Genomic DNA, 25453 nt, shown 5'->3' on the forward strand with positions numbered 1-25453 from the left:
GCTTTTCTTGGTTAAACTTGATCTGGTTTTAAAATCGCTGACTGCAGAGCACAGGGCTTTGGTAAAATCAGGTCAGGTCAGTGATTCTCCCCTGTGTTAGGCACGCACACCCTGGTTTCCTGCTGGTGGGAGGGGGAGGTTGATAAAACACACAGCAGATCTGGGGTCACAGCGCTGGGCCTCACCCAGTTTCTCCTCAGTAGGTCTGGGCTGAGGCCCAAGCATTTGCGTTCCTGACGCTCCTGGTCCAGGGACCACACTTTGAGGACCAGTGGATTAGGGAAACCAGTGGTAGGTGAACAAAAGAAGTGCATTTTTTCAAGGAGTGTATTCAGTGATTGATTACCTACTGTATACTACCACGGTGGCTTAGAAAAATGGCACCACCACTTTGATCAGAACGTACCGTGGCGTGCGCTGCCTTTGTATCGTTAAAGCCGTTTCACGTGTAAACTATGTAGCTTTCACCACACTGAAGAAGACTGCTCCATTTCTGGGTGAGAGGAAGCATGGAGCCGGCTACATCAGTCTGCTTCCCCTTCCACAACTCCCTGTTTGCCAGACTGTGACAATTTGATTTTAGCCCGAGATGGGCCCTTCTGCCTTTCCACGTGGAAAGGTATGTTGTATCGTTAAAGAACTATCTGTAGCACAAAACAGTGTCTTTAGGTCACCTTCGCCCTCCTTTTTTTTTTTTTAGTAATTGGAAAGTAAGACTATTCTCAAGATATATTAAGTTCTGAGAAGCATTATCTCACTTTGTTCAAGGTGTACAGGACATGGAAGGTGTAAGTTGACTGGAGAGCGGTAATCAGTGTGGGTCCACAGTCCGTTTCCAAAACCGGAGGAGCCAGTTGTATTTCGATTTTTAAATTATTATTTTAAAGTGGAATGCATTGATTCCATGATATGTACGCTCTGTGGGGGGGGCGGTGGCGGTGGCCTGGGGCAGCATCCGTAATCCAAAGCCTGTTGGTATTTGTACAGGGAAGTGCAAGAAGGTTCACGCTAAGTGTCCCAAATATTAAACATTAAAACTGACTCTGTTTTTGCTGCTAAATGAGAACTTTTCCGTTTCCGGAAGTTTATGGATCATGGGGCTGGGGACACGGCGTCAGTGTGCCTGTCCTAGGCCGGGCGGTCAATTAACAAGTATTTGTGAAGCTAGGGAATGTGTAACACTGTGGGAGGGAATCCCAAATGGTTACCACTTCCTTTTAAAGTAAAGCACCCGGAACGAGGCCCTGTGACTTGTCAGATGCAGCAGCCCTTGCCGTTTTGGGAGCTGTGGTGTGCAGGCAGGGAAAGCAGAGCTCGTCGTCTCCTCTGAGCTCACAGATGCTCCCTGACCGCCTTCCGCGGAGCCGCTGCAGGGCACGTGTGCCCCAGACGGCCCTAGAGGCGGGGAGGCAGGGCCGGGCGCCGTGCTCACAGCTGCGCGCCGGTTACCCGCTCAGCTGACGCAGGCGCCTAGCAGATGTGTGCCCGTGGGAAGACCCCCCCAGGGTGCAGACGGGTAAGCTAAGGCCCAGTGGGGTGCCGAGCACATGTCCTGAGTTCCCAGCGGCTGGCCAGCTCCGGGGCAGGACCTCCAACCCAGGCCAGCCGGGCTTCCGAGCGCGGGGCCGGCTCCCAGCCCAGAGTCCTCCGGCACGCCTGGGCCTGCAGGCGGCCGCTGCTCCCCACGGTTCCCCCGGCAGAAGCCGCAGGTCACCGAGGCGAAGCAGCTCCTCCTGGGACGTCCAGCCAGAGCGTGGCCAGGCTGGGGATTCGCTGCTCCTCTCGGATCAGGACGCCCTTGCTTTGTGTCCGTGTGGTACAGAAATGGAGATGGGGTGGGCAGAGAAACCAAGCCAGCTCTTACCCTACATGCTTCTTACTCTCGGGTTGATTGAGGGGTTTTGCCATTAAATAATGCAGATCATGCCTTTAGAACTGGATTAGGTGCAGCTTCGTGCAAGAGAGAAGTGGGGAAATACGCTCACCCCTTCCGTCTTCATAAGCTGAAACACAAATGGATACCGTCCTCAGAGTCTGGGATGGACTCAGCCAGCATTTAAATACGTTCTCGATGATAAAAGCTGTTGCTAAGCATAGTACGACAGAAGCTCAGCCTCAGACAAAACAGAGAGGCCTTCCAGGTGTGGTGATGCCTTTTATAGTAACAGTTCAGTGACCCTAAACGTCAGTGCCTTCTGTTTTCCCACCTGGGGACCCAGCCCGCAGCTCGGATGAAAATACCAACCTCTGGGCTGAGTCTGTCCGCTCACCTCCCTCACTGCCCCCCGCCCAATCCGATGCCCTCGTGTCACTGCCTGCCTGATCCCTTCATCTGTACCTGCTGGGACTGCTGCCTGGATCCTATCCCCCCCACCACCCAGGGCTGAGGTTCTCGTGTACCTGCAGTACTTTCCTAACACACCTGAGTAAGGGAGCAGCTTGTGTGCACGTAGCCTGTGGAAAACCACGTGAGTTTCCTGTGAAAAATAACCGAGAAGCACGGCGCAGAGCCCAGCTACTTTATGCGGCTTCATTTTAGTTTAGCTTCTGGAGAACCTTTTCCTTTCAAAACGCTGTCCCTTTCATTGATCGTACGCTGTCGTCAGCTGGCGTACTCATTGCCGGGTCTGAGGAGCTTGGCGATGCATTCAGATCCTCGCTTATTCCACCGAGGGTTTGAGGTGATTTTATCTAAATTGTGAAGAAAAGTGGCTGTCGGCACAGTCTCCTACAGATTTATAATCCCACCGTTCTGTGCCTTTTAAATTAAAAGCTTCCGCTTTAAATAAACGCTGCTTGAAGCATTTTTAAAGAATACAGCTGTTTTCTGTCTTCAGAATTAGTCTTTTTTCATGCTCCTTTCTCCTTCCCCGTCCACTTGCTTCAGCACGAGTCCCTCATGTTAACTCCCCACCCGGCCTCTGCTGCTTTTCCTGGCACTCCCTAGCCTTTGCAAACCCATCAGTGGTTTCTCACTCGCTGGGTGCCGGCGATGTCTTTTTGTCAGTCTTTCTCTCTCTCTCAACCGCTAGAAGAAAAGTGCTCACGTGTAGAAGGTAAAATGTACGGCCTCCCTGCCAGTGCATCCATCTCCACCCCCCACCCCGAGAGCCCTCCCTCTGTGTCCGCTCACAGGCGAGAAGGTTGTAAAAGAGCGTGTGCGACAGGCAGCCCTCCTCAGCGTCCAGCGGAGGGTGCACCAGCCCTTCCCTCTTTGCTGGGGCTTCTTCAGGGAGATTAAGTGCAGCGTGGTTCTAGAAAAACTAGAACCACTCAGGTTATGATGCAGACGCTGGCTGCTTCTACCAAGGATCCCGGGAAGACTTTTCCTCAAGTCCCACCTTCTTTTGTACCAAAAAAAAGAAAAGGAAACAAAAGCTGGAATGTATTACCCAGCCCAGGGGTCATGCCCAAGCACGGTCTGGCGAGTATGTCTGAGGGTGGATATCGGAGATCTTTTTGTTGTGTGTCTTATACCGTCCCCCCAGAATCCAGCCCGTGGTAGAACGGTGAGGACCCAAAGAGTTAAAGCGCTGAGCGTACTTGATACGCAGCTGTAGATGATTTTGCCTTGAAAAGCAGAGGAGAAAGAAAAGCTCTTTCTGTTGCTGGTCATTGTCAAGGCTGAAGCATGCCACCGTGGGGCTGAGGGCCCAGGGCTTGTCCGGGGAAGCAGCCTACAGGCAGGCCCTAGCACGACACATTTAGCGGGTGGGGAGGGGAAGGGCAGGTCAGCTGCCGGGAGAAGCAGCCACGGGGTGGGTGGCGGCCTCCTGGGAATGATCCCTTCACCACAGAGCATCAGCATCCAGGTACGTTGCAGGAAACGCCGCCGCTGTTGCAGGAAGGCTTGGTGGGCGAAGCCCCCCGCCCCCCATGCCTGATGACACAAGTGCCGTGAGGGATCTGGTCCCGTGAGAGGAAACGAGAAGCACAGGAGTTGTGTGTTCCTACTCAGAGCCGCGCACAAGTGTCTGTCCTTGCGTAGGCACTTCACTGCTCCGCCCGCGGCCAGGCGCTCCTGCCGGGTGGGAGTAGTTCCTCGGGGCACATCCCTAACAGCATAGGGCTCGCACACAGACCCTTGCGTGCTGCCGTCACGGTGCACGCTTGGGAGGACCAGCTCAGGGTGTCAAGCGCGTGCTCAGGCCCAGATGCGTGCGTGCGCGTAGACAAGGCAGTTTCACTGTACTAGAGACTTCCTTTCTGGGCCAGCCTGTAACGTTCCCGAGCAGCAGAGAGCAGGCTGCCCAGGGCATCGTCTGGTCCCCATGGCCTGAGAACGTCTCCCTCACGTCCATAAGTCTCCCCGAGAGAGCTTTCTGCCCTGAACTTGACCTGCACTGTGAACACACACACGTGCTTCTCTGATGTAGACTTGGCATTACCACCGCGTGCACCCTAAAAGCCTCTGTGTCTTCGTCTCACTGTGTCTGCAGATACTGAACGGCTGTACTCAGTGGTGTTTGAGGCAGTCTGCGGTCGCTATGGGAAGAAATACAGCTGGGATGTGAAGTCCCTCGTTATGGGTAAGACGGCGTTGGAGGCGGCCCAGATCATCGTAGACACCCTGCAGCTCCCGACGTCCAAGGAGGAGCTGGTGGAAGCCAGCCAGGCGAAGCTGAAGGAGGTGTTCCCCACCGCCGCGCTCATGCCAGGTGCCGCCCTCTGCCATGCTCGCCATCGTGTCTCTCGCCTTAGTAGTGACTCTCACAGACTCATGCGGGGCATGCTAGGGTTGTCCTTTGGTCTTGATAACTTCTTGGAAAATTCTCTTCCTTGTGAGGCTCAGAGGGGCTCGAGAGAGAGTTTGGTGGATGCTGTTGTGTGCTGCGATTCAATCTTGTCTTTTTAAAGGCTTCTTAAAAGAATATGCGTTCCTTTCACTGACTCCTGAGGTCCAAAACCATTTGCATTGTGCTTGCATGGGTATTATGTAAAGATTACATTCCTGACAGAAGGCTTTTTCTTTTCACAATCAGATAACACCGACTAAGGTTTCAGCAGCTATGCAAACTTTAACATGTTGATGATAAGCAAGCACCTAAATCTCCCCAAAAAAGTTTAATTTTTTTTTTTTTTAAGTTAAACTCATAATTCTGTTCTGACATGTCTGTTTGTATGGCCTTTATCGCTCTCTTTACTTGTTTTCCTTTGAAAGGGAAGATGATTTTTCTCCCTTGGGGCATGTTAACTGAAGGTTGATCACAACGGAATTGCCTGCTGGTTCTTACTAGAAGTGAGAAGGTCAAGAATGTTCTAGATTACAGGGACAAAAAAATGCTTAAAAATGAAGTGTTATTTTAAGATTTTTAGGTGAAAACTCAGTCTTTAGAATTCCTGGTGCTAAGGGAGAAGAAGTTTACAGTTTAGCAGTAATTTTGGATTCAAAATTGTATTCATATGAGTCATCATCATTTTTGAAACATGTGTTGTTATCTGTATTTGTACACACATCCAGAGGGGCAGATTGAGTATTCCCTGGAACCAGAGAATTTCCTGTCAAACGGCCCTGCTAATACCGCTGCCTGTGCCACACAGAAACGATGTGGACTGTTCTTGGATTACACACACACACTCCTCACGCACGGGTACAAGCACCGCGATTCACACTCCCTTCATCGGCTGCCTCTGGGCTGCTTGCACACCCAGTAATCCTGACAAACTCTAGTGATGGAAACACATCCGTATGTCACACGAAGCAGCTTAAAATTTACCACCTTATCCATGTTTAGTGTACAGCTCGGTAGTGTTAAGAATGTTGAAGTTGTTGTGTAACCATCACCACTCCATCTCTCAAACTTTTTACATTGCAAAGCTGAAACTCTGTCCCCATTAAACCCTAACTCCCATTCCTCCCCCTCTCCGGCCCCCGGCGCCCACCCTTCTTCTTTCTGTCTCTGTGAATTTGAACTGCTCTAGGTGCCTCATACAGTATTTGTCCTTTTGTGACTAGCTTTTTAAATGTAGCATAATGTCCTCAAGGTTCATCCATGTTGTAGCATGTGATTTTCTCCCTTTGAAGACTGAATCATATTCCACTGTACGGACCACATTTTGTTTATCTCTTCATCTGTCTATAGATAACTCTGTTGCTTCCACCTCTTGGCTGTTGTGAAAACCACTGCTGTGAGCATGTATATACAAATATTTCTTCAAGACCTTGCTTTCATTCCTTTTGGGTATGGTCGCAGAAGTGCGATTATTGGATTATAAGGTAATTCTGTTTTTAGACTTTTGAAGCTCCACCATAACTGTCTTCTATACTGGCTGTACCATTTTATTCTTTCTCCAACGGCCCACAAGGGTTCCAGTTTCTCCACATTTTCACCAACACTTGTCATTTTTTCTTTTTGATAGTAGCTGTCCTAATGTGTGTGTAGTGATTCTCTCTTGATTTTGCCTTTCTTTAATGATTAATGACGCGGAGCATTGTTCCATATGTTGTTAGCCGTTTGCATGTCTTCTTTGGAGAAATGTCTATTCAAGTCCTTGGCCCATTTTTTTTTTTTTTTTTTTTTTTTTTTTTTTTTGTGGTACGCGAGCCTCTCACTGTTGTGGCCTCTCCCGCTGTGGAGCACAGGCTCCGGACGCGCAGGCTCAGCGGCCATGGCTCACGGGCCCAGGGCCCAGGGCCCAGGAAGCCCGACACAGGATTTTTTTAATATCTTCGATATGACACCAAAGGCACAGGCAAGAGCAGACACAGCCAAATGGGAGTACATCAACCTTAAAAAGTTCTGTGTATCAAAGGACACAGTCAACAGAGTGAAAAGGCAACCTATGAAATGGGAGAAAATATTTGCAAATCATGTATCTGATAAGTGGTTTATATCCAGAATTTATGAAGAATTCCTAGAACTCAACAAGAAAAAAACAAATAACCCTATTAAAAAATGGGCAAAGGGGGCTTCCCTGGTGGCGCAGTGGTTGAGAGTCCGCCTCCCGATCCAGGGGACGCACGTTCGTGCCCCGGTCCGGGAGGATCCCACATGCCGCGGAGCGGCTGGGCCCGTGAGCCATGGCCACTGAGCATGCGCGTCCGGAGCCTGTGCTCCGCTACGGGAGAGGCCACAACAGTGAGAGGCCTGCATACGGCAAAAAAAAAAAAAAAAAATCCTGTGTCATAATGCTTTTTCCCCATGTTTTCTTTCAGGAATTTTATAGTTTTAGCTCTTACCTTTAGGTTTTTAATCCATTTTGAGTTAATTTTTGTGTATGCTATAAAGTAAGAGTTCAGCTTTGTTCCTTGCACGTGGATATCCGCTTTCCCCAACACAAGTTTGTTGAAGAGACCGTCCTTTCCCCATTTTTGAGTGGTCTTGGTAGTCTTGTTGAAGCTCATTTGGCCATATGTGTGAGGAGTTCTTTCTGGGCTCTCTGTTCTATCCCATTGGTCTATATGTCTGTGTTTGTGCTAGCACCACACTGTTTTGATTACTGTACCTTTGTAATGTGTTGTGAAATCAGGTAGTGTGAGATTGTCCAACTTTGTTCTTGTTTTCCAAGATTGTTATGGTGCTTCAGGTTCCATTGAGAGTCCATATAAATGTTAGGATGGATTTCTGTATTTCTACAAAAATTGCTTTTGGAGTTTTGATATGGATGGCTCTGAATCTGTAGATCGCTTTGGGAAGTATGGACATAACAGTATCAAATCTTCCAGTCCATGAACATGGGATGTCTTTCCATTTATGTGTGTCTTCTTTATTTGTGTCTTTCTTACTTGTTTCTTCCAGCAGTGTTTTGTTGTTTCAGTGTACAAGTCTTTCACCTTCTTGGTTAACTTTTATTTCTCTTTGATGCTATTGTAAACGGAAGCGTTTAAATTTTCTTTTCAGGCTCTTCATTGTTAGTGTATAGAAATGCAACTGATTTTTGCATGTTGATTTTTGTATCCTGCAATGTTGCTGAATTTGTTTATTAGTTCTAACAGTTTTGTGTATGTGTGTGGAATCTTTTCTACGTATAAGAGCATGTCATGTGTGAACAGGTAACTTCACTTCTTCCTTTCCAACGTGGATGCCTTTTATTTCTTGCCTGATTTCCTCTGGCTAGGACTTGCAGTGCTGTGTTGAATAAAAGTGACAAGAGAAAGCATGTTTTTCATGTTCCTGATCCCAGAGGAAAAGCTTTCAGCCTTTTCACATCGAGTAATGATGTTGCTGTGGGCTTTTCATATATGGCCTTTATTATGTTGAGGTAGTTTTCTTTTATTCTTAGTTTAAGTGTTTATATCATGAAAGGGTGCTGAGTTTTGTCAAATGTCCTCTCTGCATCAGTTGAGATGACCATGTGGTTTTTGTCCTTCATTTTGTTAATATGGTACGTCACATTGATTTTCGTATGTTGAACCATCCTTGTGTTCCCCCTTGGTCATCATGTATAATCCTTTTAATGTGCTGTTTAAATAAGTTTGCTAGTATTTTGCTGAGTATATTTGTATCAATTTCTTATAGTTTCTTTCTTTGGCTTTGGTACTAAGGTAATGCTGGCCTCATAGAATGAGCTTCTTTAATTGTGGAGAAGAGTTTGAGGAGTATTGGTATTAATTCTTTAAAATTTGGTAGAATTCTCCAGTGAATCCATTTGGTCCTCTTTTCTTTGTTGGGGGGTTTCTCATTACTGAATTAATCTCCTTAATAGTTAGAGGTTTGAACAGACTTTCTCTTTCTTTTTGCTTTGATCTTGATAGGTTGTATATCTTTATTTCTTCTAGGTTATCCAGTGTTTGCATACAATTTTTCATATTATTCTCCTTTAATTCTTTTTATTTTTGTGGCATTGGTTTTAATGTCCCATCTTTCATTTCAGATTGTAGTTATGAGTCCTGTTTTTTTTTTTTCTTGGTTAACCCAGCTAAGGATTTGTCTGTACAGTTCATATTTGACCTGGAGTCCCTTTCATGGTTTAACATACAAAGTGCCTGTGATGTTTTAGAAATGTAAATATCCTTTTTCTTCCTCATCCACCCAAGCCTTTCAAGTGGTTTTCCTTCTAGAATTTTTGTCCTATACTCTAAGATTTACTTGAGATATGTTATACTGCAATTCCAAGAAAATATTATGTCTCATTCAGCTAGTCTGGTTGTTTGGCTGGATTGCCAACAAGTCTATATTATGAAATCTGCTTGGTGATCCAGTCATTGTAGTGTCCTCATTTGTCTCTCCCAGTGACTAGGTATGAGTTAAGTAAGGTGCTAATCGTAGGTGGCAACAGAAGAGAACTGAATCCAGACACCTCCACCATAGAAGTGAGGCAGGAACTGGTTCTTCAAAGACAGTTTAGTCCTACAGAACTCACTGACCCCATTCATTGCGGTGACTCTTTCTGTGCTACTCCTTCGCGTCTTCTAGACAGGAGGGGTAGAGGACCTCTCTGTTTACTGATTGGTCAAGGCTATGAATCTGGCTTTTCAGCCTAAGGACTTTTGTGTACACTTAAACCTTTACTAGCCTCACAGCTGAGAGTGACGACTGACTGACCAGTTGTTCTAAAGTGTCTCCTTGAAAACATGAGGTCGTTCGCACACACATCGCTGGGAGGTGAGCTGAGCGTGAGAAGATGACAAGAGCATAAAGAAAAGCCCAAGAATGCGCCAGACAGCAGACATGTAAAATCGTGCTGGGGTGCTGGGTTAGACCAGGGACGGAGGTCAGAAGGTGCCACTGGACGTTCTGAGTGGGTTAGGATGACAAGCAGTATTTGGTAATTATACGCACCCCAAAGGGGAAGAAGAACAGGAGGAAAAAGGCAGGATGGGCTGTGGAGCCGAAGGAAGGGCCGTGTGGAAACCTAAGGAAGCACCTTTCCTTAGAGCTTCTGTTCTGTAACATGTTAGTCACAAAAACAGTAAGGACAGAGATCAAGTTGTCTACCCAAAAAGACGTGCTTTGCCCCCTAGTTTCCACCCTTACTGCATTCCTCCCATCCCCTCTTTTATCTGAGCCAAACCTGAATTCCACCGGAAAGGTGACCTCCTGGGGAGACCAGGGTGTGGTGACTATAACTAGAAAAAGTCACCGCTGCCCTCTTTCTAGGTCTAGGTTTTCATCTTGTTCACTTACCGCTTTGTTACCATCACGCAGCCGTGGATGATAGCATAACCCTTGACTTTCATTTCTTTTCTTTCTGAAGGTATTTTCTGGTGGGGCATTTTAGGTTGTGGAAGGCATCTTGAGCTCATTAGAAAAGAAGGCTGTCTGTAGGGACGGTCTATTATGAATTCAATATCCTTCATTTTGAGAAAGAAACTCTCAGTTCAGGGTGAGAGCTGTGGCCCCAGCAGGTACTTAGCAAGGAAGGCATGGCAGTTTGCCAGGGGAAGCAGGCCCTGATTATGATGTAGGTGTGCCCTCCTTGGGCCAGGCAGCAGGCAATTAGCCCCTGATAGTGACGCGGGTGTGTCCTTCCCTGGGTCCAGCCACTTGGAGGGTAGGGCTGGCCCGTGGGGCTTGAAGGCCAGGCACAAGTGACTTGATTACCTTCCTATCAGCAGCCTAGTGACGGAATGCTGTGGATGCCTCTCCTTGAAGTGGATCATGAATGATCTAGGAGGGAGATACTTTTGACCAGTATGTTCTGTAGGCATATACCACATGCCTTACTGATGAAATATAGGGTGAAGGTCAGAGGAAGATCTAATTATTTTCTGGGAAGAGACATCTGAATCGTGGCACAACTTTTTGATAAGAAGTATTGAAATGTATGTGGCCTAACATAAGAAAAACTTTTGCCATGGGACGTAAGGAAGCCTTTTTAACAGGGTCCCCATGAAGGATGCTGGTACCTCCGTTGTGTTTTGAAGCACATTTCTTCAGTCATGGATTCTTTGAGATGGATGAAATGATGTATTTTGGCATAATTCAGCGAGAGTAACTGATGTAGAAGGCCAGTCATAAAGTCGGTGCCTCTTCTGGTGTGAAACCCCCCGGAAGGTTCTCCTGTTGGCCTGGCTCTCTACTTTTCCTGCTCATTTTCACGGGCTGGGATGGGGGGATTTCCCACAGAAGAGCCCAGGGCGTGGCATCTGGGCCAGTGGACAGGAGGGGAACAAGGCCGAGCCCAGGAGCGATGGCCCACGTGCTGCCCGTCACACAGGCCCCTCGGAGGTGCCAGCCCCCCCCCCCCACCCCCCCGCCGCACCACGCTCCCTCGGGTTTTTCTCTCCCCTCCTGCTCTGGAGGTCACCCAGCAGAAGAGCGGAAGTGCACGCTGATCCCCGGCCCCCTGGGCAGCCGAGGCTGTGGTGCCCAGGCCTCTGCGGCTTGGGGACGGCCGGTCCCCGTTCTCCCATCAGCGGAGCCTCCCTGTGCTCTGCAGCCCAGGTCACCTCGGGAAACCAGGAACTCGGCCGTGTCCACCGTGGAGTGCGGCCCCCCGACATAAGCTGGAGAGCGGCACACGTGGGGACTCCCTGGGCAGGAGGGTGGGCCTTGCCAGGGCACAGCAGGTACCTGTGCTCTTCTCCCGGAGCGCCCCTGATGACCACAGCCCGGCCGCGAAGTGGACACCGCTCTCCGTGGTGTGGGCCCCAGTCCCACTTCTACCCAAGCCCGTTTCTTCTTTGCCAGCCTGCTTTGGCCTGGGTAATTATGTGTCTCCACCCCCGCACCCCCCGCCTTTTGCATCTCTCTTCTACTTTACTCTTCGTGTGTCTTATGCCCTTAGTCCCCCATGGCTATTAGCAGACATTATCGGCTCCTGCCGCCCCACTCTCTGAACACACGGTCCGCCGTCCTGGCAAGAAGGCACTCATTTCCTTAGGGTCATCCTGTAATTTCCCTCTTCCTTTACTCAGTCCTTAAGGGCATCTGGGGCTGGGTGGCTGCTCATGGGTGTGTATTATCAGCTTAGGATACATGCATATCCATTTAAGTGGAAATCTACAGTAGCATATAGTTTTACATCAAAAAGAGAAATTCAGAAAAGAGTGGTGGAAGGGGAGTGGAGGAAAATAAAGCAGAATATTCTCAGAGCAGTGGCAGCTTTGTGCTGGGGACAGGGGCTTGAACTTTGGGGAAACTGCGGAGAGCATGTGAGATAGAGACGGCTCGAAGCTGAACCTTTTACTGATGTGCTTGAGAAATAGGCACGGACTTCGGCTCGACTAGGTCTTTAGTCTTGAGCTAAGCTGTCTGCTGCTTCTAGAACCAGTGGGAGTTTTGAAGAGATGATGTGCCAGAGGGAAACCTATGCAGGGTGGGGGGGAATTCCTCTGGGTTTATGGCACATGATGACGACAGCAGGGGAGAGTTAGCTGGGAGGAGGACCAGACTCTGAGGGCTTGACCTAAGGTGGAGTCAGAAGGTCTCAGTGGACCACAGTCCCATGTGAGGTGACAGTGTGACGTGGTACTGGCACAAATTAACATTCACCTGACAAACCAGGACTGGAACTGAAGTTTCAAGAGTCATTATTACTTAAGCACCGAAGCTGTAGAATTGCAAACATAAAAAGAATCCAGCAGACAGCACATACGGAGAGAAGGTGTGAGTCTCAGGTTACGCCTAGCTTTTCTCATCATGAAATCAATCACAACAGCAGTGAAAGGAGAATATTGAGTATGGACGTGGTAACAAACCACAATCATGATGCCACGCTCCTTCAAAATCATTTGCTGGTCAGTAAGGCCAGTAACAGACCTTTACAATTCTGATTCCCCTTGTCCTGTAGAGTACTGACTTATTTGATGATGTACATGGACGTTACTCCTTTTTCCTGGTTTAAATGTTCTGGCATTCAAAGACTGCCAGGTGCCTGAATTGCTACTAAATTATAACAGAGACATCCTAGACTAAGCCACAAGATATATGTCTTGTCTTCCTGCGATTCTAGCTATTACTTAACTGTGGGCGTAAAGGTTTTTCTCAAATGAACGAGCTGCAGTTTGTTTTTAAATGTGTGGCGGTTCCCCTGTGGATTTTTAAATACTTGGGAGGAAGAGATCATGGATAAAAGAAGTCCTTACTGAAAGACCTCTCAATTCAGTGGAGAGAAAATGGGTAGAGAGATGGCCATGATGGTTTAGTCACGGGCGTCGGCAGCTGAGGAGAGTGGCTTCCAGCCGCTTGGACAGGCTCTGGGTGTCTGAGGAGCAGGTGCTGACTGCACAGGTGCGGACTCAGGGGGTGGGTGGCACCTGTGTGGGGTGAGGAGTGACCTGTCGTCCCAGTGAACACGGCCAGGTTCCAGGGGGCCGCCTGGCTTGCCCCGCATCCCACAGCTTTTCCGTAGACGACCCACCCAGCAGTGGGGACGCAGTGTGTGCACAGACAGTACGGGTACACTTGACCTGGGACAACACCTGTAATTTATAGTCGGCCCTCCGTGTCTGCACTTCCTCCTCACCTGCCGAGTCAACCCACCACGGCCCGTGTAGCGCTGTAGTGTTTACTGTTGAAACACGTCCACCTGTACGTGGACCCGCGCAGTTCAAACCCCTCTTGTTCAGTGGTCAGCTGTATATTAGTCTGTTTATTTTCAATCTTGGAAGATCTGCTCCCAGCATTATTTCGGGGATGCGGTGCACAACAGACAAAATATTTCAGCTGTGGCTTGCTTTTCAAGAAATAAAAAATATTGTATTTTTTAAAGAATGGAAAGCAATTACTCATAATAGCCAAAAACTTGAAGCTACCCAAGTATTCACTGATGGATGACTGGATAAATAATATGTCTTATATTCCTACAGTGGAATATTATTCAGCCTTAAGAAGGGAGGAAATTCTGACACAGGCTACAACACGGGTGAACCTTAAGGACATTATGCTCAGGGAAAGAAGCCAGACAGAAGAGACAAATACTGTGTTATTTCACTGACAGGAGTCAGCTGCAGTGGTCAGAGTCACAGAGACAGAAGGTGGTGTGAAGGTTACCGGGGCGGGGCGGGGGAGAAGCAGTGTTTACTGGGGATAGAGTTTCTGTCTGGGGAGGTGAGAGAGTTCTCCTGATGGCTGGTGTTGACCCCTGCACAACAAGGTGAAGCTCCTGAATGCCACTGGCTGTGCACTTAAAAATGCACAAGATGGCAAACTTCACGATATTTTACCACAATAAAACAAATTCCGGGCTTCCCTGGTGGCGCAGTGGTTGAGAGGCCGCCTGCCGATGCAGGGGACGCGGGTTCGTGCCCCGGTCCGGGAAGATCCCACATGCCGCGGAGCGGCTGGGCCCGTGAGCCATGGTCGCTGAGCCTGCGCGTCCGGAGCCTGTGCTCCGCAACGGGAGAGGCCGCAACAGTGAGAGGCCCGCCTATCGCAAAAAAAAAAAAGAAAAAAAATTTCGTTTCTGTTTTTAAATACCAGAAGCCGTTCACGGATTACGAAGTTGTATTTTGTTAAAGTTCCTGGACAGGCGAGGTAGAAAATGGTGGTAATTGCATGCTGTACAAAGGATTTTTCCATAAATGTCACAGCTGTGCCTGTCTCCTCTCCCCCAAACCGAGTCACACAGCCACTAGGGGAAGGGCCTTGCTTCCGTGCTCCCCTGAGCACACACTCAGTGGGACCTTAGTCCCAGTGTCATGGCATGTTGAGTGGGGCTCCAGCACCTCACCACAGAGTCCTCCTCTGAGAGATACCCATGGAAAGGAGGGGACCCTCACTAGGGGCTTGCTGCAGCCTTCCAGGCGCTGGTGCCTTCGGCATATCTGCAGCAGCCTAGACAGGAACACAGGGAAAGACTTTCTGTTTCCTTACCAGACCATTCCCGAGGACATAGGCGATAACACCGAGAATTTTATATTTGAGGACTTCCCTGTTGGCACAGTGGTTAAGAAGCCGCCTGCCGATGCAGGGGCCACGGGTTTAAGCCCTGGTCCGGGAAGATCCCACATGTCGCGAAGCAACTAAGCCCATGCGCCACAACTGCTGAGCCTGGGCTCTAGAGCCTGCAAGCCACAACTACTGAGCCCGTGAGCCACGACTACTGAAGCCCGCACGCCTAGAGCCCATGCCCCGTCCGCAACAAGAGAAGCCACTACAATGAGAGGCCCACGCACCACAGCAAAGAGTAGCCCCCTGCTCGACACAAGTAGAGGAAGCCCACACACAGCAACAAAGACCCAACACAGCCAAAATAAACAAATTAATTAAAAAAAAAAGAATTTTATATTTGAGATAATGCCCAGAAAAAACAACATGCACAGAAACTCTGGCCACAGTGTTGAAACTTCTGCAGAATGGCAGCAAGGAAAAAATAGTTGACAGTGGAAAATTATCTCAGTTGACTGTCCTGGTCCCCACAAAATTGGGCTGATCACTTTCAGATTAGTTTGATAGCCACAGTAATGCACTCCGCTGCTTTCGTCTCTATTGGACGCATCAGGTGAAGGAAATCAATCCATTTTTGATGTGAATTGCTTAGAAGGCACCCACCTTTCTTTCCATCATCTCCTGTTTGTGTAGGAATTGAAAACTGAACATGCTTCCTGTATCTTTATAGCATCTGCAGTTTTTATACTCGTTCTGTGAAGTAGGCAGGATTGCTCTTACTCACATTTTATAGGTGAGGATGCAGATTTGGAGAAGTAAACTCAAGAGTGAGGAATCTGACCCCTGGACTTCTAGGCCATTCCTACACTGCCCTGACTGAGAACATTGCATACGGCACTGCCTATGATGACCGGCATCCCTGGTCTCCACCCACAAGAGCCAGGAGCCCCCCCTCCCCCAGTTGTGACAACCAAACAGTGTCTCTGGACTTGGCCAGATGCCCCGGGGGGCGGGGGTCAAAATTGTCTCTGCTGGGGAGCCACTGCCCTAAATACAGTGGTAGACTGGGAAGGCATTGTGTCAGGTCCCTCTTAGTGTGTTATGGGGCGGACGGAAATTTCAGGCTCCTGGGCCTTGCTCGTCTTGGAAGGCGACCCTTCACTTGAGTTGTCATTGCCTTTGATGGGCCTGTTCTCCAAATCCTGCCCTGGGAAGGAGGGTGGAATGTCTGGTTGTCCCCACCATCCTCCCATACTTAGGTAAGAATCCTAATTAGAGTCCACCCTGGAAAGGGCGACCCTCAGGGTGAGTCAGCAGGACCTTGTCTCCCCTATCTGCCCTGGAATGTGAACTCATGCCCTGTGATCATGCCTTTCCAAAGCGCTCCTTAGGAATCCACAGTGACATTAAAATCCGGGCATTGCTAAAGGTCTCCTGTAAGGAGGGAGAGGTGTCAAGATCCCCCCTCTGAGAACCTGCTCCTGTAGCTCCCAGCACCCTCGCACCTCCTGGCTGTTGATCCCAGTGGAGTGACCTGGTCTCTGGGTCTGAGGTGGCAGCTGGAGGTTCCTGGAGCCTCTTCCCACTGATGCCGAGAACAGCTGCTAGGCTTCTCTTCCCGTGTGTGTGTGTGTGTGTTTCCTTTTTCTTTTTGAGCTCCGCCCTTGATTGCTAACAATTGCTGAAACATTGCCAGCACACGTTCATGTTTATAGTCATGAATTATGTCGTCTTCTCAGAATCAAGGCCCCAGCTTCTAGTTTCCACCACCAGTGCTGCTACCTTGGGTCCTTGGGGCCACAGTTTCTGTGGCTGCCGTAACAAATGACTGCAAACTTGGTGGCCTAGAACAACAAAGGTTTATGCTCTCACAGTTCTGGAGGCCACAAGTCTGAGATCAGGGTGTGGGCAGGCTGCACTCTTTCCGGAGACTCCAGGGGAAGATCCTTCCCGCCTCTTCCAGCTTCCGGGGGCTCCAGGCATCCCTGGGCTTTTGGCCGCCTCCCTCCCATCTCTGCCTCCATCTTCACATGGCTTCTCCTCTGTGTCTGTGTCTCTCCTCTTATAAGGACACCAGTTGCCATGACCTGAACGTTTGTCATCCCCCCTCACCCCCAAGTTCATAATATATGAAGCCCTAACCCCCCCCCCCCCACCCTAGTGTGATTGTATCAGGAGGTGGCCCCTTTGAGAGGTGATTAGGTCATGAGGGTGGAGCACAATGAATGGGGTTAGTGCCCTTATGAAAGAGACCCCAGAGAGCTCCCTCACCCTTTGCACCATGTGGGGACACAGGGTGTACACAGTCGTCTGTGAACCAGGAAGAGGGCCCCCTCAGCAGACGCTGAATCTGCTAGAGCCTTGATCTAAATTCCAGCCCACAGAACTGTGAGAAATCAATTTCTGTTGTTTATAAAGCATCTAGCCTGTGGTGTTTTATTATAACAGCAGGAACAGAGTTAAGACACCAGTCATTGGATTTAGGGCTCACCGTAAATCCATGATGATCTCATTCTGGAGGTCCTTCATCACATCTGCAGAGACCCTTGTCCCAAATAAGTTCACGTTCAGAAGCACCAGGGCTTAGGACTCGGACATATCTTTGGGGGGGCCACCGTTTGACCCACTGCCCTTGGTGGCATCCCTGTGACCTGTAACACTGTGGTGTTGGGCTGCTCACCTTTCAGGCAGGGGCACAGTCAGCGTCTAGGAGAGGTGGTCTGCCTACGCCCTTACACATGTGAGTCGGGGTGAGGAGGGGCCGAGCCTTGTCTGAGGAACGCACGTGTGGAGGTCTGGGCTGAGCAGAGCCCTGCACAGTGCACCCGTGCCAGGACGGTGTGGGTGTCTGTTCCCCTGCCACGTGACTGGGCGCTTGCATCAGCTGAGCCCCGGGGCTGACGCCGTGACATGACCCTCACCTTCCTGTGCGTCCCTGCAGAGGTCTAGACGCAGCAGCCGCTCTGTTTCCTGAAACACACAGTGTGTCTGTTGCTATGTGGTATCATCTGCCCCTGGGTCCTGTTCACTCCCCCCTGGGAGTGAACCCTCGCCGGGTTCAGGGTGAAGTGTTACAAATGATGCCTGAGCTAGTTAGAGGTTTCATGGATATACCCACTCAACGCTTGAATTCCACGGCACCACCTGAAAGAACTCATGTCCGCTATCTTTTCTGCATTTTTCCTTTTTCAAATCCATTTTTGTGGCAGCCTCTGTGTCCTTTCTCACCAATCTTAGGTCTCTAGGGTGAAGTCAAATGGAAACATTCTTCTATCAGGATCCCTGATGCTCCACATTTCTTACTTCTTCCCCTGTAGGTCAATCCTGTGAGTGTGGCTTCTTCGTAGCAAGAGCTGTCTGTCTTCCTGCCCTGCCCTGAAACTGACTTAAGCACACCAAGGCTACAAGCTGTTGAGTGGATTTCATTTATGTACCTAATGAACCAGCTTCTCCACAGGACAGAACTCCTTTCACATTTTCAGTCTTTTACTTCTCAGAGTGACTGAATAAGAAAAAGTTGGCGTACAGTATTTAAAGGATACAAAAGTGTTTCAGGTTTGTGTGTGTGTGTGTGTTTTTCAAAACCAAACAGAATAGGCCTAATTTTTTAAAAGATTATTTCCCTGATTTAAAAACAAAAATTTTTTGTTCACTTAAAAAATGAATGAATGATACAGAATTTCTGAAGGAGTCAGGCAATAATGTATCAGGACGTTCGAGTGATTCATTACTGACTGTAACCTGAAGTTTGATGTAATGGTGGTGACCATGGCTAACATCTGTTGGGGCCTTACCTTCCTGTGTGTGCTTTTACGTGCAGGCCCCTTTACAGGCATTCCTTCACAACTCCACCACCGGGAACATTAATCATTGCTGTGTGACAGTGGACAAAACTGAGCCACACACAGTGGTTGAGAGTCCACCTGCCGATGCAGGGGACACGGGTTCGTGCCCCGGTCCGGGAAGATCCCGCATGCCGCGGAGCGGCTGGGCCCGTGAGCCATGGCCGCTGAGCCTGCGCGTCCGGAGCCTGTGCTCCGCAACAGGAAAGGCCACAACACTGAGAGGCCCGCGTACTGAAAAAAAAAAAAAAAAAAAAAAAAAAATGTTGAGTACTCACTCCAATATAGGCTTATTGGTGTGTACTTATTTATGTATAGTACTGTGCTGTTACATTAGGTACATTATGAAATGTTCACAGAACTAGAAATGTTAGAAGGATAAGCTAAAATGAGATAAACTATATTTAAATTTTTAAAATCAGTAGCACCAGAGAACTTTTCCAGCAAAGTTTTCTTTTTCCAGTAGGTTTTAGAGAAAGCATCTGTTTAAATATGCTCCATTATTTTTTAATATGTTGGTTTACTATTGTGTGGTACAATTTGAATATTTTGTTTTAAATTCAAATCACGTTGATACTCAACTTTAATCACCGTATCCAGACAGAGGTGATTATTGGATGTCTGTTTGTTTATAGGCATCCTTTCATCCATCTTAATTCATCCGTTAAGTAAAGGGTTTTTTTACTGAAATATAACCGGTAAGTGTAATTCTCCATGCTGTTAATCAGTGCTTGTTGCAAACAATCTTGAATGCTGTGTTTTTTTCATGTTTTCACATGATAGATTCACACGCCATAGAAACCGTTCACGTAGAATACTTTCACACTGGTTGGAAATTCCTTTCAGTGTGAAATTAAGCATATGTGTTCAGAAGTCATACAGGTCTGTAGTTTTCTTGTGTGACTTTTGTCCAGCTTTGGTATCAGGAAAGTGCTGGCCTCATAAAATGAGTTGGGAAGCGAGCGTTCCCTCCAATTTCTTGCGGTTTCTTTATTTCTTCTTTCTTTCTGAGATGCTTGCTAAATTCACCAGTGAGGCCATCCAGTCCTAGATTTGGGAAGGTTCTTGACTACAGATTCAATTTCTTTAATAGACCTAGGGCTAGTTAGGTTATTAGCGTCTTCTTGAGTGAGCTTTCTAGCTTTCAAAGAATGTGTCCATTTTATCTAAGTTAGCAAATTTATTGACATGAAGTTGCTTGTCATATTTTGTGTATCCTTTTTAATGATTTTAAGGACCTGTAATGCTGTCCCTCTTTCACTGTGATAAACTTGGATTTTTTTTTTTTTCCCTTGATCAGTCTAGCTAAGAGCCCACCAATTAAATTGATCTTTTAACCTTTAAAGGACTAGGTTTTGGTTTAATCAGTTTTCTACGTTCTCTTTTCTGTTTTGAGTTTATTATTTTTTTCCTTTCTCTTTACTTTCTTAAGATAAAATCTTAGATTGTAGATCTTCTTTTCTTTCTTCCAGTTTTTGATTTTTCAAATACCATTCCTATTTTAATTCTCCTATGGTCAGGGAAATTACTTTGTATGATTTCAGTTACTTAAAAATTTTTGAGACTTGTTCTTTGGCTCATAGTGTATTCTATCTTGTTGAATGTTTTATATGCACTTGAAAATAATATGTATTCTGCTGTTGTTGGGTAAAGTGTTATATAAATGTCCATTTGGTTAAGTTGCTTGATAGTGTTTTGAAGTCAGCAGTACCATACTTATCTTCTGTCTACTTGTTTTGTCAATTACTGAGAGAGGAATTTGAAACATCTTTCTCCTTTCTGTGCTTTGAGTTTTTGCTTTACCTATTTTGAAGGTCTGTTATTTGGTGCATACACATTTAGAATTGCTATATCTTCTTGATGAATTGACCTGTTTGTCATTACAAAACATCCCTAGTTATCCCTGTTAACCGTCATTCGTTGTTCTAAAGCCCACTTGTCTTTTGTTAGTACAGCTACACTGACTCTTGATGGGTAGTGACATAATACATAGTTTTCAATCCTTTTTTTTGTTAAGATTTTTTTAATGTGGACCATTTTTGAAGTCTTTATTGAATTTGTTACAATATTGCTTCTGTTTTATGTTTTGGTTTTTTGGCCACGAGGCATGTGGGATCTTAGCTCCCCAACCAGGGATCCAACCCGAACCCCCTGCACTGTAGGGTGAAGTCTTAACCACTGGACCGCCAGGGAGGTCCTTCAATCCTTTTAGTTTTAACCTATCTGAGTATTTATCTTTAAGTTTCTTGCAGACAGCGTGTATTTGGGTCTCACTTTTATTTTTGTTTGTTTTTCCATTCTGACAGTCCCTGACTTGGGCGTAATTATATTTACCAAGCTGTTATGTGAGGTCAGTATCTGCCAATATCCGTCATCTCTTCCATATTTGTGTTCATTTCTATTGATTGCCTTTTTCTCCTGGTTATGGGTTGTATTTCCTCCTTTGCAAGCATGGTAATTTTGATTGGATGTCGGACACTGACTTTTACATCCATGCAAGTGCTAGATTTTGCTGATTTAGTTGTCTTGGCGTGGAGTTGAGGTCCACATTTTCCTCTGAGCACCTCATAGGACTGTTTCTCTGAAGGATCACAGTATCTGTTGCCTTTCTGAATGGGTTCAGGTATCGAAAAACGTGTCAATCTTTTCTGTAGCAATTGAGAAACTAGGGATATCGCCTTACGTACTTACTGAAACAGCCGTGATTATCTGATTATTTAAGATACTATTTTAGATAAACCTTTGTGTGGATTTAGACATTACTGTTGTTGTAATCGGGTGTGTTGAAGGTGGAAAGTACTGTCATTTTTGTCCCATTTCTTATAACTGGCGGTCTCTTAATTGGCTCCAAGGATAATACATTAACCTACGTGTTTCCTGGACTTAACCACCACCGTTGATAGGAACGTGGAAGCGTGTCTTTCACGTGGTGTGTTGTTGTTATTGTTCACTGCGTTAAGGAGAGCCTTTTCACTGTCTGACCCCTTGGTAGGTGGTCCTGCAGCTTTGCTTCAGCAGCGACCTTCCCCTTCAGCCTCTGATGGGGGCCGGTTCAGGGTCCAGCAGTGTGAGGAATGCTGAATTGCTTTCTGTACAATACAGAGTTTCCTCAGAAAACACCAAAAGCATAGTCCTTGTGTATTCATTGCTTTAAAACAAAACAAAACGAAGCCCCGTGTACTCAGTGCAGAGGCCCTTCCCTGGGTTGGCTCTGATAGGATTGACGAACACAGCAGCAGCATCCCGGTACCGTCACCTCTGTTACTTTGGGAGGTGCTAGCGCTGAGCCCTGAATCGCTCTCTGACGTTTGTGTTGCGTGGGGATGCCCCAGTGCTGACGACCCCTGTCAGGACAGTGTGATCTCACACGATGTCTGGGCAGAGGCAGCAGAGCCAGGGCGGCAGAGCTGGCGCAGTGTCCCCGGAGGCCTGCGGCCGGTACCTCTGCTCCCCATCATCACTGACGCCCCCCCCCCCCGCCCCGCCCCCAGGTGTGGAGAAGCTGATCCACCACCTGCGGAAGCACGGCGTGCCCTGTGCCGTGGCCACCAGCTCAGGGACCGCATCCTTCCAGATGAAGACCAGCAGACACGAGGGCTTCTTCAGCTTGTTCCATCACGTCGTCCTCGGCGATGACCCCGAAGTGAGGAGTGGGAAGCCGGAGCCAGACATCTTCCTGGCGTGCGCCCGCAGGTTTTCTCCCGCCGCTCCCGTGGAGCAGGTAAGCGGCAGCGGGCGTGCAGGTTACGCCGTGCGCAGGCGCAGGGTCTCTGTGTCCACGTGGACAGCTGCTGCGCGGCACTCCCGAGGACTCAAGGAGAGGGCAGTGGGGTCACCGGGTGGACGGTGCGTGGGGAGATCCCTTCGTTTTGTGGCGGAGTGCAGCCACCCCAAGTCACCTGGCCAGTGAGTCCCGGCCAGAATTGTCTGGGGTGCCCGAATGTAAGAAAGCCTAGGCCTCGCAGAGCAGTGCCTGACGGGCACTTTGCAGGGAAGGGGGGCCTTCAGTGATGCATGGCGACGGTGTCCTTATTTGTAACGAGCAGCCTTGGACACACACGTTCCCTGCAGTTCAGCAATTCAGACGTAAGTCAGCAACGCTCACCACCCCTCCCCCCAAATGCTTCTCGGTTTCTCCCCTGCCAGGGGGCCGCAGGCGGAGCTCTGTCCTGCCTCTGTGGGCTGCTTCCTCATGCCGGTCCGTGCTGGAGCTGGGGAGGTGGCGTCTGAGCCCAGGAAGAGTGCTGGGAGTGCGCGACGGGGCTTGTTTGCTTCTGCTGAGTCTCCGCGCGGCTCATGGGGGCTGCTGAGACGGAGGAGGGGGAAGAAGCCTCAGCCACCTGCAGAGGCAGGTTCCAGAACACCTGGGGCTTCTCGAGAGCGGTTGCTGCTGGTGACCCACGTGTGTCCACAGCAGGCGGGGCGTCCCTCGGGGTGACGGTGCTCCTGCCTGGTCCCTGCATCCGAGGGTGCGGTGCTTCGTGGGGCACGGGTGCAGGGAAGAGCCTTTCCGTGAGAGAGCTTCTCACCGTCTGCCTGTCACTAACGCGGCCTTTGCCACACTAACCACGAGCGCAGGGAAGGTTACTCAAAAGCCTGCCTCCCGATGCAGCTGACAGTGGCAAACATTGTTGAGTGATGTGTTTTTTGGGCCCGGGGCCTAACTGACTACACTGAACCGGTAAGGGCCGTCGAACTGTGTAACCCCTCGGGCTTCCTCTGATTCTCAGACGCCTGCTGGGCGTCCCACGATTCAGCGCACTTCTGACGCTAAGGACCTGGAGTCAGCGCCGACCCCCGGGTTGGGGGCTCAGCCCCCGAGACTGCCCCTGCTGCGGATGCCAGCCTCCGACGAGGCACCCAGGCCCCTCGTGCTTCTCCCATCCGGCCACAGATGTGGGTTCCCACACAGCCCCCTTCCCGGTTGTTATAATTCACTAGAATGACTCACCGAACTTCGGAAGACGAGACTTGCGTTCACTGGTCTAGTTTAGGAGTACAGCTCAGGAGCAGCCCGGTGGAAGAGCTGCTTAGCCTAAGGTCTGGGTGCCAGGGTGCTGGCGCTTCCATGCCCTCTCTGGGCACGCCACCCTCCCAGCACCCCCTTGTGTTCAGAAGCTCCAAGAACCTTAGGGCTTTCTGCGGAGGCTCCATTACCTGGCACTGCTGGTTAAACCATGGGCCTTTGTTGATTGCATCGCCGGGCCTGCAGGTTGGGGTGGGGTGCAAGCTGCAGCACTCTAATCCTGCCTGGTCTTTCTGTCCACCAGCCCCCATCCCGAAGGCATCTGGGGCCCAGGACTGTCACTCATTAGCATAAGCTGACATGTGCTTGAAAGGAGATTATTACAAATAATGGAAAATGTTCTGATTGCCCAGGAAATGCCAAGGGTTTTAGGAGCTCTGTACTGGAAACCAGGGGCAAAGGCCAAATATATATATTTTTTTATTACGCGACAGCCAGAAGAATCATTGCATGTCACTGAGCAATGGCGGCAGTGCGTTCCTCGCAATACAAGTACGCGGACGGATTCAGCTCAGCAGTTGCATGACCAGGGTGGAGCCTGCGATGGCCCAGCCACTAAGCCACAGAGTCAAAGATGAGGCCTCAGGGCTGGTGGGACGGGTCCTGCCTGCAGTGTGGTTCTGCTTCTTACATCAGAACATCTTCGTGTCCACGTGTTTGCCATCCTACGACAGATTCCATACAAATGCGTTCTCCTTCCCTAAGAACTTCTTAAAGAATTTCCCATCCCTTCAGGTGATAAAACCCTCCTCCTAGAAGGGCCATCTTCTTTGTGAGGTGCCACCCTGAGCAGACTGGTTCCAGAGCAGCTCAGAGTAGGAGCGCCTGCTTGTAGCCGTCTTCGCAGCTGAGAAGATGAGATGCTGACCCGTCGTGTCCTCCTTCGTTTGGCTGTTCAGGGAGGAGGGTGCTGCCTTTCTTTCTACTCCAGGCAGTCCTTCCTTTGCCGGGCACCCTATTCATGGAAACATGGTTGCCAGGTTTTCAAGTGTGTGTGCGAACCAAGTTTATGGGGAGACCACACGCCGGCTTTGCATGAGGCCAGTTGCGATGCAGCTGCGGGAGAGGAGGGCACGGCTGTGTGGCTCCAGTCTATACGGGTGGGAGTTCCCCTTGGTGAGACGCCGAGGCGCCGAGGCAGAGTTTGGACATCCCTGTTGCCCATGGTGACAGCGTTCTAGGCACATCAAAGGAAAATAAGCACGTGCGTATCTGAGGAGTAGTCTCGCTCCTAGAAGTGCTCTCCACCAGTTACCCTTGTTAGTCACCCACACTTATTGATGCAGCTATTTGTCTTGCAGAAATGAAACCTGTCTTGTCCTGTTTCCTAGGCAGATACAGTTAAGGTGTTTGGGTTTTCCTCAGATGTGCCTGTTGTAGGAGGAAAGGACAGTGTTGATTGGCTCCTGGTTGTGGAGGCCCACCGCCCGTTTTGTACTTGCATTTGTCTTCCAAATTCAGGAAGCAGTTGCAGAGAGGCTCATGGAAGCATGAGACTGCTCTTAGGTCGTGTCCTGCTGCTTCCTCTTTGACGCAGTGCAGGCGCCAGCACATAGGGGTGACGAGCCTCGGAGTTGAAGGGCATTTCATGCAGTTATCAAGTCCCTAGAGAGAGTCACGGTTGCCGTCGGGAATTATGATTCTGTGCGTGTCACCAAATTAATCTGGTACAGTAGTACTAATAGGACTGTAGTAAAGCACAAGTAGCATAAAAGGGGGAATTTATGTTGTCACGTTAGTCACCGTTTTACTAGGAGAAAATGCCTAACAGAGCTGGCATTCAGCAAGCGTTCATTGCAAATGTCCTAAGTTATTTATGTATCATTCTTTTGTGCTTAAGATATGCAAAAATACGGTGCCATCTTCAAAAG

The 25453-nt window shown here is 48.8% G+C and overlaps 1 protein-coding gene across 1 annotated transcript in view; it reads left to right on the forward strand.

Annotated features, from left to right (window-relative positions):
• PUDP (pseudouridine 5'-phosphatase) overlaps positions 1–25453 on the forward strand; it is a 70563-nt gene that overhangs the window by 28555 nt on the left and 16555 nt on the right. Inside the window, exons 2-3 of the mRNA XM_029240422.1 lie at positions 4440–4658; positions 22048–22277. Of these exons, the coding sequence (XP_029096255.1) occupies positions 4440–4658; positions 22048–22277 (449 nt within the window). The remainder of the gene's footprint in view (positions 1–4439; positions 4659–22047; positions 22278–25453) is intronic.

Source organism: Monodon monoceros, unplaced genomic scaffold (genome assembly GCF_005190385.1).
Source record: "Monodon monoceros isolate NGI ecotype Baffin Bay Population unplaced genomic scaffold, NGI_Narwhal_1 Super_Scaffold_22, whole genome shotgun sequence".
Taxonomy (NCBI): Eukaryota; Metazoa; Chordata; class Mammalia; order Artiodactyla; family Monodontidae; genus Monodon; species Monodon monoceros.